The 19,696-nt window shown below is 33.9% G+C and overlaps 1 protein-coding gene across 5 annotated transcripts in view; it reads right to left on the reverse strand.

The window, feature by feature from the left end:
• Positions 1 to 19,696, reverse strand: part of Kcnh7 (potassium voltage-gated channel subfamily H member 7) — a 466,241-nt gene that overhangs the window by 24,222 nt on the left and 422,323 nt on the right. For 4 of the 5 annotated variants that reach the window (XM_058584964.1, XM_058584962.1, XM_058584960.1 and 1 more), the window contains 3 exons: positions 14,498 to 14,750; positions 11,209 to 11,414; positions 9,313 to 9,412 (listed from right to left, as the gene is read on the reverse strand). In XM_058584964.1, coding sequence (XP_058440947.1) covers positions 9,313 to 9,412; positions 11,209 to 11,414; positions 14,498 to 14,750 — 559 coding nt within the window. The remainder of the gene's footprint in view (positions 1 to 9,312; positions 9,413 to 11,208; positions 11,415 to 14,497; positions 14,751 to 19,696) is intronic. The other variant, XM_058584961.1, reaches the window with a different exon arrangement.

The following is a 19,696-nucleotide window of genomic DNA, read 5'->3' on the forward strand; positions in this document are numbered from 1 at the left end:
GTTCTGGGGAAATACTCTCCCTTCCCCCGGGCTCTGCGTACCAATCCTCTCAGAACCCCTTGAGAACTCAATGGGAACTCAAGGATCGGGCGCCTGAGGCAGCCCGATACGCCCTATTCCCAGCAGGATCCACCCTAAACCCGGAGCCACCCTAATCCAGCAGGATCCATCCTAAACCTGGAGCCACCCTAATCCCTGAGCAGGGTCACCTTTCAATTAAAAATGCCATGTCATTCCTACTTGGCTATGGCTCTCAGCATAAATGTAATTGCTTTGGAGACTTTTTTTAAATAGAGGACTATTAGACTGTCTTAATGAGATAAATTATTCATTTCAAAATTAAAAGAAAATTTGCAACAGGAAAGTTTAAGTCTCAGAGAAATCTATAGGATAACTTACAAACTTATTTATACATGCTCAACTGTCATTTGTATTCTTAGAATCTGGTGCACTATCTCTTTAGGGAAATGAAAAAGACAAAGGAAAAATATGTCCCAATTCTAAAATATCGCCATTATGCAGCTTGTTATTTGTTTTTAACCTCCATACTTTATCATCTATGGCAGTCACTCACATATTGCAAAGGTCAAAATTGGAAGCCTCCTTGTACTAAAAGCTTGCAGGATGAATTTCAACCTTAGTTCAATGCATGTAATGGCCCTAACATTCCAGAAAGTTTGGTCATGTAGTATAATGCAAAGAATATAATGCTTAAATGTAGTAATTGAGGTAAGTTTTACCTAATTACATTAAAGTTTCTAGTGCTTATTGGCTATTTTATACTGAAATGTCAGGATAATTTCAGCCCCTGAAGGTTGTGTTAGAATATATTTCAGCAGAAAAAAAAAAACTCAGAGACAAATCTTAGGACTTGTTTCTATTAGTGTCCTGGGGAGACAGTATAATTCTCCATCTGGCTTCTGCTAATAACTAACCAACAAAACTCCAAGAGGTCTATTATTTTCTAGAGAAATGGTGAAGACAGTGTCCCCATCTACTCTGTGCCTGGGTGTGCTTACTTTGTTATTTATAGAAGGCCAGATGAATTGATTTAAGGCCACTTCAGAGAAAAATCCAACTGCTTTTTAAAATTCCCATATGGCATAGAAATTAAACAAAGTTTTTTTTCTTTATTTTTTAAATCATAATTTAAAATACAAGAAGCCAGAAAGCAGCCCAAGGAAAAAATGAATAGAGGTTAAAAATAACCTTGAAATGAAATTGTTATTAATGAGTTTATGTTCAGTCAATTAAAGTGTAATCTATAAAATGCAGATTGCTTAATTTATTTTAAGATTTCACACTTTCTCCCTAATCCCAACATTGTCAAGAAAACCACACTTTCCAGTCCCAAGTACAGCAGAAGTCATCATTGATTACTCCACATTACTTATATGTCTCCACTCAACCACTGATCTAATTGGCTATATATGTTCCAATCAGCTATTCTTAGAGACATGTTTCTCCATTGTCTCTGACACAGCTCTAATTAAAAAGTCAATCTTGTCCTCTTCCTCCCCATTTTCTTTATCTTAAACATCTTCCTTCCTCCAAAGCTCTCAGAAAATTTGGTCAACATTCTCCACTTCTTGAACACATCATTTCATTTCTCAAAAGATAATAGCTACCAATTTCATGTTAGGAGATTTAAAAAAAAAAGGGTAGGAAAAGCTTCACATATCATCATATCAAATCAGTAAATTTCAGGGATTTTCCTCCAAGTAAACCATATTGTAGTTCATGGCTTAAATACCAGTGGGATTCAAACCAACCTGGATTTTTCATCTTCTTTCCCAGCAGAATCAAATATAAACTGAATTAACCATTAATTCATATACCTACAACCTAGGAAGGTATAGATAATGCTAATATAGATATTTGCATTGAATATACACCACAAATTAATAATCAATTTGTCTCTTTGGCTTAAGAGGTTTGGGGAATCCATACAATTTCAAATCCTTACACATGTTTACCTACTTCATGGGTTCCGGTTTTAGTCTATCTACTTACACTTGATTTTGGATTTTCAGGGACAAAATTCATTAGTTAATATATATTTTTAGATTTAGCTATAATACTTATTTCAATTAATGACAAATATTCACAAAATGTATAGAATGGGAAATTACTAATATTTAGTTCTCTTTGGTAGGATGGAGTGGATTACTCCATATGCATAGGACATAAGTCCTCCAGCAAAAATTCCAGATAAAAGCAGAATCCTTAAAAAGGAAGAAAAAAGTGAGTATTTTTGAATTTTTCTAGTTTTGTATGGAGAAAAACCCCACATTTATTTCTATGATTTACTGGCCTATCATCTAGGTCATGTGAACTATGGCTTTGATGCAACTCCACTGAAACAACATTTTTATAATTCATACTAGATAAATTAAGGTTTCATTTTCTGTCATATAAAGTGAAAGTTAAAGTGACAATCTATTTGTGGATTAAAAATGGAAACTGCTTGGGCTTAGGCTGGATGTTGGCAGATGTACTACATGAAATTGGGCAGCTGAAATGCATTATAATTAGCCTCCAGGTACTTCCAGATTTGATGGGCTGCTCCATGCCTGCTTTTTTCTGCTTAAACTGAATCATTTGATAGACATTAAATAGTATTAGGTACTGTTTTTTCTTAATGCTATTTGTGATCTGTGTAGAAATAGTATTCTGAGAACAGAAATATTAGAGAGTTTTTACATTTTCTCTTTTTCTAGAAGTGAGATTGTGTAATCACTAGAATCCATTATTTTACAAAGAATGTTTTTTGCCTCTTTGTTTAAGCATCAAATTTACTTTCTGATTCAGATTACTGAAAACATTGTTTTTCTTTATTCCTATAGGTTGTTCATACTTCTCTTTCCCTTTTCTTGTCAAACAATTCTAAAACATTCCTAATTTGTTGGTGGGGGTCTCTCTAGCTAGCTTCAGAATGAATTTTAAATGATAGAATAATAGTGTCCTGATGGAGTGGCTGACCCATCCATCCTAGAAAACATATATAAAATTCTTCAATTTCAAAAACAATCTGGGAATTAACATTGGTGATTGCTTCATCTTTTATGGAGTTTCTCTCTCTCTCTAATTAGTTACTATTTTTCTTTGTCAGAACCTACAGGGGGACATAACCTTTCATCCAAGAGACAAATTTTATGTACTTTACTGGCATTTGAGTTTTACGTTTTCCACTGGTGACAATTTTGAGAAAAACTGAGGAATTTCCAGTGAGATGTCTTACAACAAGTTTTCATTAGAAAATTAGAGGCTGAAATATAAGTCATATGAGATCAAGTACCTCCGTGGTGTCAGATATGTTGAAAAGGATCAAACAATATTTTTAAAAAATATATAAATACAAAATTTCATGTTCTTAAGTACTAACAGATGATGCACTTGGGGAGATGTTGGTCAATATATATTGGTACAAAGTTTCAGTTAGGATGAATGAGTTATAGAGATTTATCATCTGATATAGTGACTACAGTTAATGTATGGCATGTTTGAAAATTATTGACAGAAGATCATAAATGTTCTCTCTACACATATAGAAAAGACAAATATGTGAAGCCATATGTGTAACAATTATCTCAATTGCAGTCATCATTTTGAAATGTAGGCAAATGCCAAAATATCCCATTGTACATCATAAATACACACATCATTAATTTTTGTTAATCATACCTTCCTAGACCTGGAAAAAATATGCATGTATATACTATTAAGAGTAATAATAAAAAACTAATCACTGTTTGTTCTTAAAGAAAATTCAGAGTCACCAATTATCATACTAATGTATTTAAGTGATTAGCTTAATAAAATTAGAATTAAAACTCCCCTAATCTATATAAGTAAATTAATCCATATGTATATTTACCCCTTAAGTTCCTTTCATGGAAGTTATAAAAATGTCTTATTTTGGAGAAACACTCAAATTTTATTAGCTTTTGGTTGGTATCATCCAAAAGATACAGAGATACTGAAGATGATGCTAATTGTTATCCTTTGAAATGGGATGTGTTGTGAGTTCAAGTCATTTGCACACTGTTCTCTGGAGCATTGGATTTTAATGAGAAAATGTCAGTCTCTCTTTCCTCCTCTTAGGATATATATCTCCTAAGGTATGTGGAGCCATCCAAGCCTAGTGGAAAGAGGATTATAAACGTGTTTTCACCTTCATTTCCATCTACTTTGTTGCCACAGGCACATCCTTAACACTATTTTTTTGTTTGTTTGTTTATTTACTTATGTTTTAGTTTTTCATTTTTGCCAGTTCTTTACATCAATCAAGACTTACTGTGATAATCTATTAGTAGGAGTGATAAAGTCTTCTAAGCTCAGGAAACTGGTTTCTAAGGTTTCAAAATTAAGAAAGTGAAAAGGTCTCAATAGGAAAGCTAAGCCCAGCATTCTTTAATTTTGCATGCTAATGTCTCTTTTGCTAAGCATACTCGTATTCTCTCTGACTCCATACATGTTTTTGACATTTAATTGAGCTAATTATATGTCCTGTTTTTGAATTTTAGGATTTTGAAAAAAGAATGGGGAAAAGATTAGAGAAGAGATGGTTAGAAAAAGGAAACTCAGTGGAGGTCTGATGAAGAAGGAAGGCCAAAGCATCTGTGCCTTCTGTCCTGAGATTCCCTTAGATAAAACCTTAAATAAAGGTTGTAGGCCTCTTCATGGTGGCCTACATCCTTTAGTTAACACACACACACAAACACAAACACACACACACATATGTGTGTGTGTAATTATATCTATCTATCTATCTATATGTATGTGTGTGTAATTTTATATATATATATATATATATATATATATATATATATATATATATATCTCCAACATCAACAGGGATATTACATCATGATTTTTCACAATGTTAGAGAGTTTTCAACCAGTAAAGCCAGTTAGAGTAGAGTTCCTTCTAAATTTTCTTCTTCCTCTTCTTTTTTACTACTTGGCACCAAAAAATGAAAGATTCAATTCTGCGAAGTGTGTAGAAATATTTATTTTTCCTGCTAAATCATCTAGAAAATGTAATAAAAACTTTAAAGGTAGCCTTCTTAATGTATGTAGACACTGAATTTAGAAGGAATTTCTGTTTGTCTCCGGGTTAACTCTGAAGAATTTTCTCTAGGAAATAGAGACAAATATTTTAAAACAAAATAGAAACAAAGATAAAAACATAGGCAAACTTAGCATGCAGTGGGCACTTAATGACTCTTTGTCAAGTAAATGGGCAATTGATTGGCTCAGGCCTGTTATACTGCTGCCATGACTGGACTATTCTCTGCCGAATGGCTATTGGCACCCTAATCAGCCATTAGTAGCTACTTTTCAATGTGCATTTTTTCTTTGTCCACAGAAAGAATTGAGTGCTACATTCCAAATATTTGGTCATATAAGTCCTATCAATAAAATATGTACACATGCATGAATGCATGAATGTTTACCAATACTTTATACATTTAATATACACACAGACATGAGCCCTATGTATTTATAGTATAGTATAATAATAAATAGCTCCTGTGCCATTATACATGCTATTGTACTAATATTTTCTGTACATTATACTCTATAGACAACACATAAATTTTAAAAAATATATATTTCCATGACACAATGGATCATGTTAGCACAACTCTGAAGACCACTCAAAAAGAGACTAGTTTTCAGAATTTTCCTCAATTACTTTTATTGTGTCCACCAGCCTTAACAATGCCTCTGGTACAGAATAAATCACAGAACCCTCATTTTTATTCTTTACTTTCTGTAACAGTAACATATTACTTCCCCCTTAAGAGCTATGGCAACTCTTCCCTACAATACCCCTAGACATACAGAGAGATCCTGGGTAACTCCCTGCAACAATTTTGAGAAGTGAACTAACTTCTTGAAGACTCCCTAAAAAATACAAGGTGTCTGACAACTGTCTTCTCCAGAAGATATAAACTTCATGCAACTCAAGAAAACAAACCACCTTCATCAGCAAATTTTTTCATCAATTTGCCAGAGATTCTTCTTCTCATCTCTTCTTTTTAAAGGCCATTGTTTTGAATGTGAATTCCTTAGCCACACATGGTAAGCATTACAGGAAGGGGCTGCAGGTGAGGAATGAAGCCCACAGCTTCCTGTTGAATAGGCAGCAGGTGAATGCAAGACTCAACCTCTTTCTGCCTCCACTGCACATGGTCTTCCTCTGATTCTTGTTGCTTCTGCTGATTGATCTCCCAGTCATCAGTAATCTCAGAATTTTGCTTTCAATGTTTGTTTCTTATGAACAGTAAATTAACACTAAAATAATGAGAACATTTCATGAGACACTTTTAGTTCAGGTGCCCACATGCCTTTTACGATTGATTAGTGAGTCCTCTGAAAGTTCTCTGTTCCTTTTCCTTATATATGTGTGTGTGTTCCTTCTAGACACTGATTTTACATCAAGAAATGATGGTCATTTATTCTTGATTTTACATCAAGAATAAATGATCACCTAAAGAGCATTAGACTGGTCTAATAGGGACCAAATTGCTTTCAGCAAATTTTACACTTGCCTGCAGTACCATGGAATCTTGAGAACTCTGGAATAAGGTTTTAAGTGCTGGATAACTAGAATCAATTGCGTTTTCACATTGTCCAATTTATGGTTACTCACAGACACACCAGGAAATTTCAAAGAGCTGCTAATAGGCACATCTTTTGCTATCTACACTTACTATAAAATGGATCTCATAGACTAAGCCTGTGATTAAAGGAAAAGTTTTAAAAATCAATAGAAATGTCTGGTTGCATGAACACAATATAAATTTTTTCATGCTTTCAGGGCCTTATCAGGAGATAAAAATATTAGATTATTTACCTTGAGAATGAGGAAATTGAATAAGATTGACAAAAGATTTAATAAATCTTCAACTGTATGGGGGACATTATTATATAGACATCATTGTCAAGCTGTTCTTCATTTCCAGTGAGATAAAAATAGGAGATTAAATTCAGGATAAGGGATTTAGATTAACTCTGTGGAAAAACAGCTTGACAGTAATGGTTCTCTGATTTTAGAAAAAGTCACCAAGAGAATACAGAAAGTGGTGGCAGAAAAAACTTATCGCCTATCCATGAAGGCTTATTGTTCTACAATTGGTCAGAGGATTCAAAAGTTAGCCCAACTCTTCAAATATTTATCAAATGTTCTTTGCTGAAGTTTGGTCGAGAAAAAGGACAAATCTATCAATAACCACTGAACACAATATCACAAGATCAAAGTGCCTTGGGAATTCATAAAAGACCTTATATCTTTAGGGAAATCGAGAAATAGTTCATGTCAAATATAAATTGAAAAAATAATTGGAAACTGACCAAGATTAAAAAAGAAATTTGTGGTGAAAAAGTGGCATGTTGTGGTTGTGTGAGTGTGCATACACACATGTTTGAGGACAGGGAAGTAAATTTTACTTAAGGGAATAATATCAGCAAAATCACAGAAACAATTTACATGGATGAGAGAGCAGTTTAATTCACATGAAAGGTAGATTGAGCTAAAGACAGCAGATCATCTTCTGTGGGGAAAGAACTCAAGAGAACAGGTAAGTGAGTCACAAAAAGAATTTCAATCAAAAAAAAAAAGGGGGGGGGGAAGAGAATTAAAAGGAAGATGACCAAAGTATTTCATTCATTCTTTCAACAGTTATTTGTTGAGCAACTGTTATGTATTACTGAAGCCAGGGAGCACCAAATATTTCCGAACTCCATGGATCTTACAATATAGAGGCAGATAACATTGATTAAATAAGGATGCAAATAAGGCTATTTATACAAGTAAAATAAAGACTGCAGAGATGATCAACTGATGGGGAAGGAGAGTGGCTGATGAGGGTAGTTAAGGGATGGGTAGTATTTGATAAGACTAAGGAGGTAGGCAGAGACCAAACTTATTAAGAGTACAGGGAATGGGAAGTCCTTATAGGGCATTGAATATATGTGGGTAACATAAACATAACAATATTTACCAAAAAAAACCCTAGTGTGGAGCATAAATGAAAAGAAGGGTGAGTTATATGTGGAAAGAAAAATTGGAAAGCTATTTCTGCATTTCAGGGAGCAGATAGTCGTATCTTGGTATGGGATAATGACTACAGAGATGGAAAGAAGTGATCCAAAAGGAGACCTGGTTTGAAGACTAAATGGAGATTTATTGGAGGTAGTTATAACAAGACCTATTGCCAGAGTTGCTACAAAGGTTGAGAGCTTTGCTCCTAGATATCTGGTTCGTATAATTGATTGGCTGGCAGTGACATTTGCAAAAGTGTGGCTATGGAAGGGAAGACATGTATCCCTACTTGAATTTAGGAAAAGTTGAGCTTGAGTAGCCTTTGAGATTTGAAGTAAATGGATTAGTAGATATTTTGATATACAGGATTGAAGATCAGATGCTCTGTGATTAAGATATAAATATGCACATCTCTTTTGTGATGGTCTAATTAAACAATAGGCATAAATGAGATAACCCAGGGAAAGAAAAACGTTGTAGAATGAGAAGAAATGTCTTAAGAAATGTCTGATGTCTTAAGAAATTCTAACAACTGATGAACTGGATTACCAGACAATGATCCTGAAATTATCTTCATGGAGTTAGTGAGGGAACAAAGAAAATAGGACAAATAAAGTGTCACAGACACCAAGCAAAAATATTTAAGAAAAGGAGTGGAACTGACTCATCATGCCAGATGCTACTGTGGGGCCAGATAAGGTGAAGACTAGAATGTCTGTGGAGTCAGAGGGGGCATGAAAGCTTTCTCTCATCTTCCCAGGCACACTTAAGTTTATCCCCATCTGCATTTCACCAAGGTGCACTTATTCCTGTGACAGTAGTCATTATTTGAGTTGGGGCCATCTCCTTCCCAAGGGAAGATGAGGACCATTTTCTGTCCTCATCCATGTCTTATACATGTGGGGACTGAAGGGAGATTGAGATCTTAACCTAAGAGTCTTCCTTCCAGAACTCTCTTTTCAGAACTCTAAGGCATAGTTATTGCAACTATTCTTAAATGACTTCTGCTTTTTAATCAATCTGCTCTATTTCTTTATCTGTCATGTCCTTGTAGATATCAGACACTTTTGTTAAATCGCATAATAGGAAGCTATCGATAAAAAATCAGAAACCATATCATTAGATTTTGAAATAAAGCAAAGTATTTGTCCTCCTAAAGCCTGAATTACTTTTGAAATCAGAACTATAATGAGCATTTAAGTAAGAAGAGTTAATAACCACATGCTCTGGATTTAAACTTTAGGAACAGAGTAAATTACCTTTCTCTCCTTCACTTTCAAAGGACAATTTCCTCCTTCGAAGTTTACAATTTTCTCCTTCAGAATCATTCATGGATTGTGATCGTAGTAAGAGATCAGCCTTTGTTAATGGAACATGAAGATAAATGGAAGTTTACTTGACGTGAACATGGTGCATTATCAGGGAACTCTTCACTATTTCATATCATCAGAACCACTTTGAGTCTTAATTATTAGATTGCAGGCAAACAGCTACAATAGTTTACTTAACAGTTGTCTCTAAATTATAAAACAGAATGCTAGAATAATTCTAGCAATTTCACCATCTGATGGGGAATCATAGTAGAAATTATTTATTGGACATGTTTGGAGATGATGCAGTCTTTTGAAACAAAATATTCCTTTATGTGGGATGTGTTTTATGCAGCTTGGTAGAGTCAAAATGACAAAAAATTCAAAACTATAGTTAGTCTCTATTTCTACACATAAAAAGTATAAACTTGTTTCAATTACCTATAATATTTAATTTACATTAATGAACATCAAGTTAAATTTCACAACAATAAATATGAGAATGAATGCTGAGAGTCCTTTATTATACTTGTTCCCAGCTCCTCCTCCCCACTCTGAGAGTAATCTTTATAATATATGGAAGCTCCTACTTAATTTATTTGGGTGCTGCCTGAACTTTTATAAAAATAAGTAACTAAGGCAGATATTTGTTGTTTTTCAAGACAAAACCAGAATGAGGTTGGGGACATTTGTGATTGTACAAAGTACTGAATTAAAACCATTATTGGAAACATGCTGTCAGTAACTTGAACCTTTTACCTCCTAAATATTTTTTAATCTTTCATTGCTTTGAAAGGAGACAAGTATCTGTGCCGATGTATCAGGATTCTGAATGGCACCCTGGTGAACTTAAAAGATGCTTCTTTTCAAATTTCTCACAGCGCCTGGGGATGACTATCACTCCAGGGAGAATTAAATCTACTACATTTCAATACCTAGATATTGACATAAATATCTTCACCCCCACCCCTGAGAATACACTAGTGAGCAGATAAATATATCTGCAAGTATTTAATGGCAAATACTGGGTTTCTGATAAAAAAAAATTATTTAAAATTAGAGTAGGGGTTTAGGATTTGAGGGAGAAGAGGATGCCGGGGGATGAACGTGGTAATACATTGTAGATAACGATATACATTCTATGACCATAGAACAGCATTAAGCTCATGATAGCTCATAAGGACACATTTTTACAGTGGAAGAGATTGAGGGCTGAAGAAATTGAGGGCCTAAGAGCTGTGCTCCCAAAATTCATTTTAGGTTAACTACTGTGTAGACTTATTTAAAATTTTATTTCTATTAGACCATATATTATTCATTCTATGGAATTAATTTTGAATCTATTGTAAAACCTGATTAACTTATACTTTTGTGATTTGGCAGTTCTGTTAATGTGGGCCTAAACTTGAATCAGGCAAATCTTTTCATTATTATTGAGAAGTGGTAAATGATGTGTGATATAAATAATAGCTGAAAGAATATTTTATCCTTTGTATAAGACAAACTCTTTTAAAAGATTTTCAATAGTCTGGAATCAGGATTTTCTTAAAAATAATTGGCATAATGTAAACTAAGAGTATTTTAAACCAATATGTCACCTAAGAATTCCTGCAAGGTCAAACTTAATTGATCTGCTTAAAATTATTCAACACATTTGAAAATAATTAAGCTAAATGCCTTCTCTGTAACTCAGGAATTCCAATATTCATCTGTTTCTTTCTAAATATGCACAAATGATAAAATTTTGTTGTAATTTTTGCTTGGTTATTTTCAGAAGTATTTGTGCAATCCAAGAATAAGATAAAATGTCAGAAATAAAAAAAGAAACAAATAGTTAATATGTACCTTTGCACTTTCATGCCTGAGGTTGAACGTCAACTCTAGGTTTGTTAGAAAGTGATCAGAAAACTCAGGATACATGTCCAAAACCTCTAGCAAGTCTTCCCGCTGAATCTTATGCAAGTCACAGTATGTGAGAGCTCTTACATCTGCATTAGACTTGCCAGGTTTGGCATAAAGATGAACCATTTCTCCAAATATATCATTTTTTCCTAAAAAAAATTAAAAAAAGAAAAGGTAGAAAGAAAAAAAACGGGAGAAAAAAGGAATCAAACTTAATGTTTTCCTTTTAAAAATAGAATGGGATCACTGATCTATGATGAAGCCCCGAGCCACAGATTTCAAAGCGAAGATCCCACAGAACACATACATGACCAGCAAAGTTAAGGCAACTGGACTGGCTGCCCAACCCATAATATATTTGTCTAGAGGAATTTTGCCTCTAATTGTCACTGGTTCTGATAGAATCTGTTTCATTTTCTTGTTTTGGTTCTTTGGTTAAGCATCTAAATTTAGCAAATGTATCTCCACTCAGGTATGCTCAGTGAAGTGTGTTGCCCTATAGCATTTTAAAGATAATTTCAAGTAGATTTTATCTGATTTTGTCAACCCAGGAATATGAGAAAGGCCACAGTGAGTCAGATTTATATTCTTTGTGTGTCCAGATAGTCCCTGGAGGTGGTGCCAACAAGAGCTTATACTGGAGCTCTTTCAACCCTTCAAGGATTAGGGAGCAGTCTGAACATACCTTGTTTCCTTTAAGAACTATTTTGTATTTGCTCTTAATGAATTTGTTCAATTATTTAAAATCTCTAGTTACATTTCCTCAACATAAATAGTGATGCTTTTTGTCATATGGCTTTTGTTCTGAAAGTTTGTCTTTGTTCTTCTGCAAACCTTGGGGCTAATTCAGTGTCTGGCTTCTGATTGATGAGCCCTCCTATCACCTCTGCCTAGCCACATGCCACCTGATTTTTAAAGTCTTGCTCAACGATAAGTACACAAATGACAGCAATAGCAACAAATAGTTTTTGAGAACTAAGTAGTTACCAGGTGCTCTATCAAATACCTAAATGCACTATTGTGTTTTATTCCCCAAAAAAATTCATGAAGAAATTTGTAATTATTCTTCAAATTTTGTTAATAAAGAAAGAGGATTAAAGAGGTAAACTGATTAGCCCAAGGTCAATTTAGTTGGGTGAAGTAGAGGGAGGGAGAGAGTAGCCAGGACTAAATTCCATGCATTCTGACTTCAAAATCGGAAGTCTTTACACCTGATGATTTAATCATTTATTCACAATATTTCCCCCAAATGTTGTGCCATTTGCATGTTTTTGAACATCAAGGTACTTATGTGATGTATACACTTAACAAATACTGACAGATCACCTGATTATATATTACTTGTAAGATCATTAATGGTAACATAAAATAGTACTTTCTTATAGCTACCCTGAAGCTTTTTTCAGATTTAAGAAAAAACTTCCTGTGTATATTATTTTAGTTTTTGGTGGCTAACTCATATATTTCCCATTAAGGAAGATATCAAAGTCTTTTACATAATACAATTCTAATTAGTAAAAAATGCTATAATATTCTTATTTTAAATGAGAATTTAATGGGAAGAAGTCAAAATAGCATGCCTTTTTAAAAAAATACTTATTTTTTAGTTGTAGTTGGACACAATACCTTTATTTTTTATTTATTTTTATGTGGTGCTGAGGATTGAACCCAGGGCCTTGCACATGCTAGGTGAGCTCCACCACTAAATCCTCAAAATAGCATATCTTCACCATATTAAAAAAAAATGACATCGAAGTGAAGGCATTAACCATAGCTTAAATACATACTCACCAGTCTTTTAAAAATGAAATGAATAATCATAATTTGTGAGGACTTTAGGTGGTGACTTACATGGAAATGGGAACAGAAAAAGGGAATATCTTGAAATTTAGTTTTGAGAGCTCAATATGGATATTATATTTTTAAAAAGCTCTGAACTGAATTAGCATGGATTTTCTATTTCAATTCGTTTATATGGATATAAATGAGCAAAGAGTAAGCCACTTGACAGCTTAGCAGCACTCTGTAATTACTATTTCATAATACAAGAAAGCTTGTTACCTTTTCACAGAAGCTATGGCTGGCTGTTTTGAAAAATAGGAACGTAGGAAGCATGCACCATCCCTGGCAACATATCAGGACAGGCTGCCAAGGTCAAAGCTACGAAATCCTAACTTCATTGTGTGGCCTTGAAGTGATTTAAAATGTTTTTAGTCTTTGCTTATTGGACAGGAAATCATATTGCATACATGGTCAGTTTGAGGAAAATATTAACAAAATTATTAAAATATATATGGGACCACTCAAACATTTTCTTTCATGTGTTTAGATCATCTGCTGTGCCTTACTCTGGTTCTACACAACAAAAGAGAAACCAGATAACATCCCTGTCCTTTGGGAGCTAACAATCATATAGGAACATTATGAATTGGGTGACATGAAACCATTGCATTTCATGCTCATTATTAAAATGGGGATGGATTTAATCAAGAAGGGAAAAATGAAGTTTTCCCAGACTCTGGGGTCAGTGTTGTCATGGGGAGAGTGAGACTTAAAGTTTAAGTTTTCTGGCTTCTTTCTGTTCTCTTCTCTAACATTCCAAAGAAATGCTACAAGTTCACATGGTATAAATTTATTTTTAAAGAAGCTAAACAGATTAAACATGGCCCTTCTTTTGCATTCAAACCTTCTTATTACTAATTGTAATATTATTATCTCTGACCCTGGACTTATGTTTATAACTTCATACCACCCAGATAAGTCCTCATTTAATTCCATTGGTAAAAGTACATAGTAAATATGTGAAATTCATCAAAATGTAAACCTGGCTCATGACAGGGCATTGGCACATGCAGACAAGTATATCTACAACATTATATATTCTATTTTAAGATGTTAAGGGATCAAGCATGAAGCCAAGATTGTCTAACATGAAAAGGAAAATGCTGACTATTTTCATATATTTGGCCTCAAAGATGAGAGTAGGTGCCAAGAACCCAAGAGAATCATGGAAGCTTTTACACATTGGAGAAAAAGTGAGACAGTGAAGCAAATATATTTTCTGCAATGTTAATTTGATTTGAATGGACTTTTAAAATAAAACTTTAAAATTACTAACCAGAATTAAGAATCCTTATAAACAAGTATATTGGTCCTTTTAGCTATCATTTTAAGCTATTTATTGCAATAGCTAATACCAGAATTTGTCACTGTTCAGCTTTGAAACACTTACCCAGAATAGCTACCACAATGTCATCTTTAAGGATTTCAATGGAGCCTCTGGATAAGAAATACAGTGCAGTGAGGACATCCCCACAGTGAACCAGGGTGTCTCCAGGAGGTGCATGAGTGGTCTTGAACTTCATTGCCAAAGCTCTAAGGCAACCTTTGCTTGCCCCCCGAAAGGCTTTGCAGTTTTGTAGCAAAGTCTGGTTCAGATGTAGACAAATGTCAGCTTGTAAGCATTCTGGGAAACCCTTTAGGACCTGAAGGAAAAAAATAAAGAGTTTCATACTACCAGTGCACGAGGTACCTCAACCTGAAATAAAATACATTTCTTGCTCACAGAACTGCAGGTGTAGTCATTGTCACACAGTAGTTCTTACAATTATTCTACCTCGCCTACCTTAATGAATACTAAGTTTGCTAAACATGTCAGAAATTTTAACTCAAATACTCCTTCTCTGAATTAACTGCAGGCATTCAGACTCAACACAAATGCTGTCTCATTAAAATGTTATGCCTACAACTTTTCACATTGCTTCTTCTCCCTGCATCATGTTATTCAGTATCATACCGCGCACAGATGTAATGCAATGTGACAATTAATAAGACATAACTAATGGAAGGCAATACAACTAGAAAGATAATCAACCTTCTGAAGGAATTTCAAGTCAATTCAGATTGCCATCTCTGGGATATATCTGAGTTATAATTACTAAAAATGTTGATCCTGGAATAGCCATAGTATTTGCAAATGTCACATACCAGGGAGTGCTCTTAGTTTAACAGTATGTGGCTATTTATGTTTCCTATATACATTATTAATATTGAATATTTTGATAAGCATTGAAAATAGAGAAAGGAAAGGAGAAGAGCAAACATACTTTAAAAGTGTAGTTTAATTTCCAGAAATGGTAATTGTGCAGGCATTTACAGTGCATACATAAACTTCTAAAGTGCTACTGTTTTGACAATCTATTCAGTGGTTAATTTAAAACTTGTGGAAGAGATTAAACAATAGCTTGTGACAAGTGCTACTCAATTTGAACGGAATAAAACTTTGTTATTTTTATGAAATTCCCAGGATACAACGGGTTGAAGACACTCAACTCCTGCTTTTTTTTGTGTCTTGCTATTTTAGGAGTCACATGCAGATTTTGATTTTTATGTTGACTTTCTCCTGCCAGTATAAATAGTATGTGTTGAGATGGAAAGAGGGGGAATTACACGGTGCAATTTATAGTAGAATAATGCAATTTGGGGATTTTTTTGTTCAACTTTGGTATGCTATTTTAATTATAGCATATTATATTTAAAAGTAATCATGAATTGTTTTTAAGGCAATTCAAATATATCTGGCCAAAAGAGGAACTTCAAATTAAATCATATTTGAGTAAACTTACAATTACTTATATTTTCAATATTCAAACAGCTATAGAGATTCTACTTTGATAGGATCATCATGTAATGTAATTGTGATATAACATGAAAGAATCACTAAAAGGTATAAAGTCCAACAGTCATAATCGTCTGCTCTTGTTTTCTTTGTTGTATAGAGTTACCTACAAAAATGGGTAGAGGAGAAGCCATGGAAATGAATTTTGGCTATGAATTGCCATAGGTTGACTCTTGTGCAAGTCACTTCACCCATCTGTTTCTTTTCCATGAATAAGGGCCTTTGAAATTAGCTATAAGTTATCAACAAATAGCATGCCAATTGTAAGAAACTGCTCAACCACCTCTATGCCACTCATACTTTCATCCTGAAGATTCTCCACCTGATTCAGGTCTAAAAGTAAGGAGTCCTTCTCTGGCTTCCTGGGTTCCTGGGCACTCATCTGCAAACTCTTCCCTGACCAGTAACTCAGTCTTGTTCTACTTTATTGGATTCTGCCCAATTTGCTTGCTTGGACTGAAGACCTCACCAATGAGACTTGCCTACTTTTGGCCAATTTTGTCTCCAAAGTCAGGGATTTTTCCCCCCACTCTTGGATGGAATCCTATATCAACTTAGCTATTCTCATGGAACCAATCCTCTAGGTCACTGATCCCTTTTACCATCTAAACTACCACAGTGGATCCTTGTGCTGCCAGACTAGATTTGAACTACGTTTGGACACTGTTTTCTGAAATGTCACTTTAGTTGAAGGTTGTATAGGAGAAAAATATTCTAAGTAACTGGCCTCCACATATGATTTACATCTCTCTGAAGCACCACTGTCCACAAATGACCACAAATAAAGATGAATAGAGTGTTACACCAAGTAAAAAATTAGATATGTTCATCTTTCTCTTAAGACACAGTTGTAATAAGGTTCAAGAAGGTTTTTTATACTTCACATAAATGAGGAAATATGTTGTAGCTATAAACTGGAATAAGATTAATGAGCATATAGCTGCTGTTTCTGGCATTTTCCCTGAAGACACACTGTGTATATTAGTCTGGTTATAGAATTTAAAAAAATGAAAGTGTGTGTGTGTGTGTGTATACACATAAGTGTAAGCATGCTTTGAGTTGGAAGGCAGAGATGATATGGAGATGAGGTTCCTTATTTCTTTGAGTGTGTTATATAAGCTATGGATTCAGGCATGAGCTAAAGTCCTAGCTCTGTCACTTACCAGTTGTATGATTGGTTGAGTTACTTCTCACAGACTCGTTTTTTTTTTCTCCCTTGGTGTGTGTGTGTGTGTGTCTGTGTGTGTATGTGTAACTCAGGAATGCTCTACCACTGAACTAATCCCTGACCCTATTTTTATTTGTTTATTTATTTATTTTTTTGTGACAGAGTCTTGTTAAGTTGCCCAGGCTACCCTTGAACATGTGATCCTCCTGCCTCAGCCTCTTGAGTCATTGGGATTACAGGTGTGTGCCACTGTGCCCTACTCAGTTGCTTCTTTTTAAAAATTAAATTGATCACATAAACTTCATAGAATTTTTGCCACAATTAGATATGATGAGGTATATAAACCATCCGATACATAGTAGATAGCCTTTGACATAATTTTTTTTTTTTTGTCACCCAAATTTATTGTTCCTGAAGAACTGGTATGTTCTCTTTTGCTGGAAATTGAGTGACAAAAAGCTTACTAGTTTTTTTTTTTTTCCTTTGGTCTTACTGGTTAGGAAATTTTCCACATAGTTTTGTTTTCTATTGACTCAGCAGAGTTTAAATGCTTTATGCTCCATGTATCATCAATTTAAGAACTCTGTTTTCTTGCATCTCGCTGTGTTCTTGTTTCCTTATTTCTGCCTTCTTAAAAGTCCTGGCTACTTACACTTAGATTTTCACTGTCTTAAATCCTTTTTGAAAGTATGCAGTTAAGAAAATAAATTTACAAATATGTTCTTAGAATTCCAGTGTTCTTGAAATCACCCACAAAACGTTAAGGGTACATGCAAAAGTATTTCTTTGTTAAATGTCCTCAGCTCGCTACATTCATTCTATTAGAGGTGACACCCATGGCAAAAGGTTACATAACATTGGAAGAGTCATACAGCCTTCCTTTCCAGGGGCAAGTTACACAGAGCTCACGTGAGCTTGTACAGATTAAGGAATGCTTGTGTGGTGTTAGCTCTACACTAATTTTCTCTCAAATATTCTTAATTTAAGAGATAACATTCAACTAGTTTAGTATTACATGAACCCCAGTTTAAAGACATTTGAATATGAACAACCCAACAATAACAATGAAGCAAGATAGCATACATAAATCAAACAACACTCATTAAAGGAGTCACATAAAACAAAGGGGGAATAAAATGATTACATAATAAACAGCTACCAAACATTAATTCAGAAGTACTCAACGTCATGTTGAACTTCTCTAAAAGCTATGTATGCTGACACACAGTGGTATAAAATTACTATTGGCAATTACGTAGTGTGCAAATTCAAATTTTATGTATACTGAAAAACAATCAAAAATATTTAGGAATGAATGAATGCTGAAGTTAATATAAGCCTGAAACATCTAACTTGATAAAATATATTAATTGAAGTGTGTGTCTCATTAACTTTTTAATCAATAAACCCTAAAATATAAGTTTATAAATTTATACTAATAAAAAAATTATGCTACCTATTTTATGTATTGGGGCACTAATGAAAAAGAAGTTTAACTCAGGCATATGACAGATCTAATTTAAAAACTATGTCTGATTTTTAATCAGTGGCATCTGATCAGAGAAATATTATAATTAGTGTTTTTTTTTCTGTTTTGGACATGTCTTTATTATTTCACATTTCAAGAAGAAAAAAGAGGTATTTATTTCCTTAATCAAATTTTACCTGGCTGCTGATAGAAAATGATTTCTAAATAAAGTTAAATATTCCCAATATATTGATAATAAGCTGTTATTCTTTCCTCAAATTTAAGACACAATATTCAATATTTTCTGTTTCTCAGCCTGATTACAAAATACTCTTTCATGGTGGGTACACTTTCTAGATTGTGTTTGGAAGCATGCCAATAGTTGAATTTTTACCAAAACCCTCTCCAGGTTTCTTTCATAGTATTGTATTTGTTTTGAAATAAATAAAAATGTATTCTCTAGTTTATATCTCATGGCCTGATAGTATAGAAAGTTGGTTTATGTTGTAATAATGTTTATTATTCCTTTCGTTTAATGTAGCTATAAAGGGGAAATTTCCCAGAGGCAGGCAGAACAGAGCACATTTAGAAAGACAGTCAGAGTGTGGCAAATGGTTCCCCTAAATAGCAGATTAATCATATGTACAACTTTGGTGGCTGTGTTAACTGTCATTAGGAAATTTTCTAGGGAAATTCTCTGGGTCATTAAATGTACTTAAATCTTGACAAATTAGGATCAATCAAAACACAAATTAACACTCCCTGTGAAGCACTAAACCTTAAGCATGATTATCAAATAGATTATGCAAGTAATATATTAAGTCTTAAGCTCTGCCTTACAGTACAGTTTTAATATTTTATAGCATTTCCTGATTCTGATAGAATCATTGATTTTTTTTGATAAATCTTTAGCACGATAAGGAAGCTTACTTTTTTCCATTTCTAGAAGTTAACAGAAATGTCCTAACAGCATGGATTGTGTTATTTCTATATAATTCCAGATCATATTTATTTCTATGGTTAGGCATTAAGAAATAACACATATATTTCATGTGTCCTTGGTGATTTCATGTTTATACCACATTTTAGCCACTGACTATAATGGGTAGCCTCTGTA

The sequence above is a fragment of the Marmota monax genome, unplaced genomic scaffold (genome assembly GCF_021218885.2).
Source record: "Marmota monax isolate L192 unplaced genomic scaffold, Marmota_monax_Labrador192_F-V1.1 WCK01_AAM20220418_F8-fsc00129, whole genome shotgun sequence".
Lineage (NCBI taxonomy): Eukaryota > Metazoa > Chordata > Mammalia > Rodentia > Sciuridae > Marmota > Marmota monax.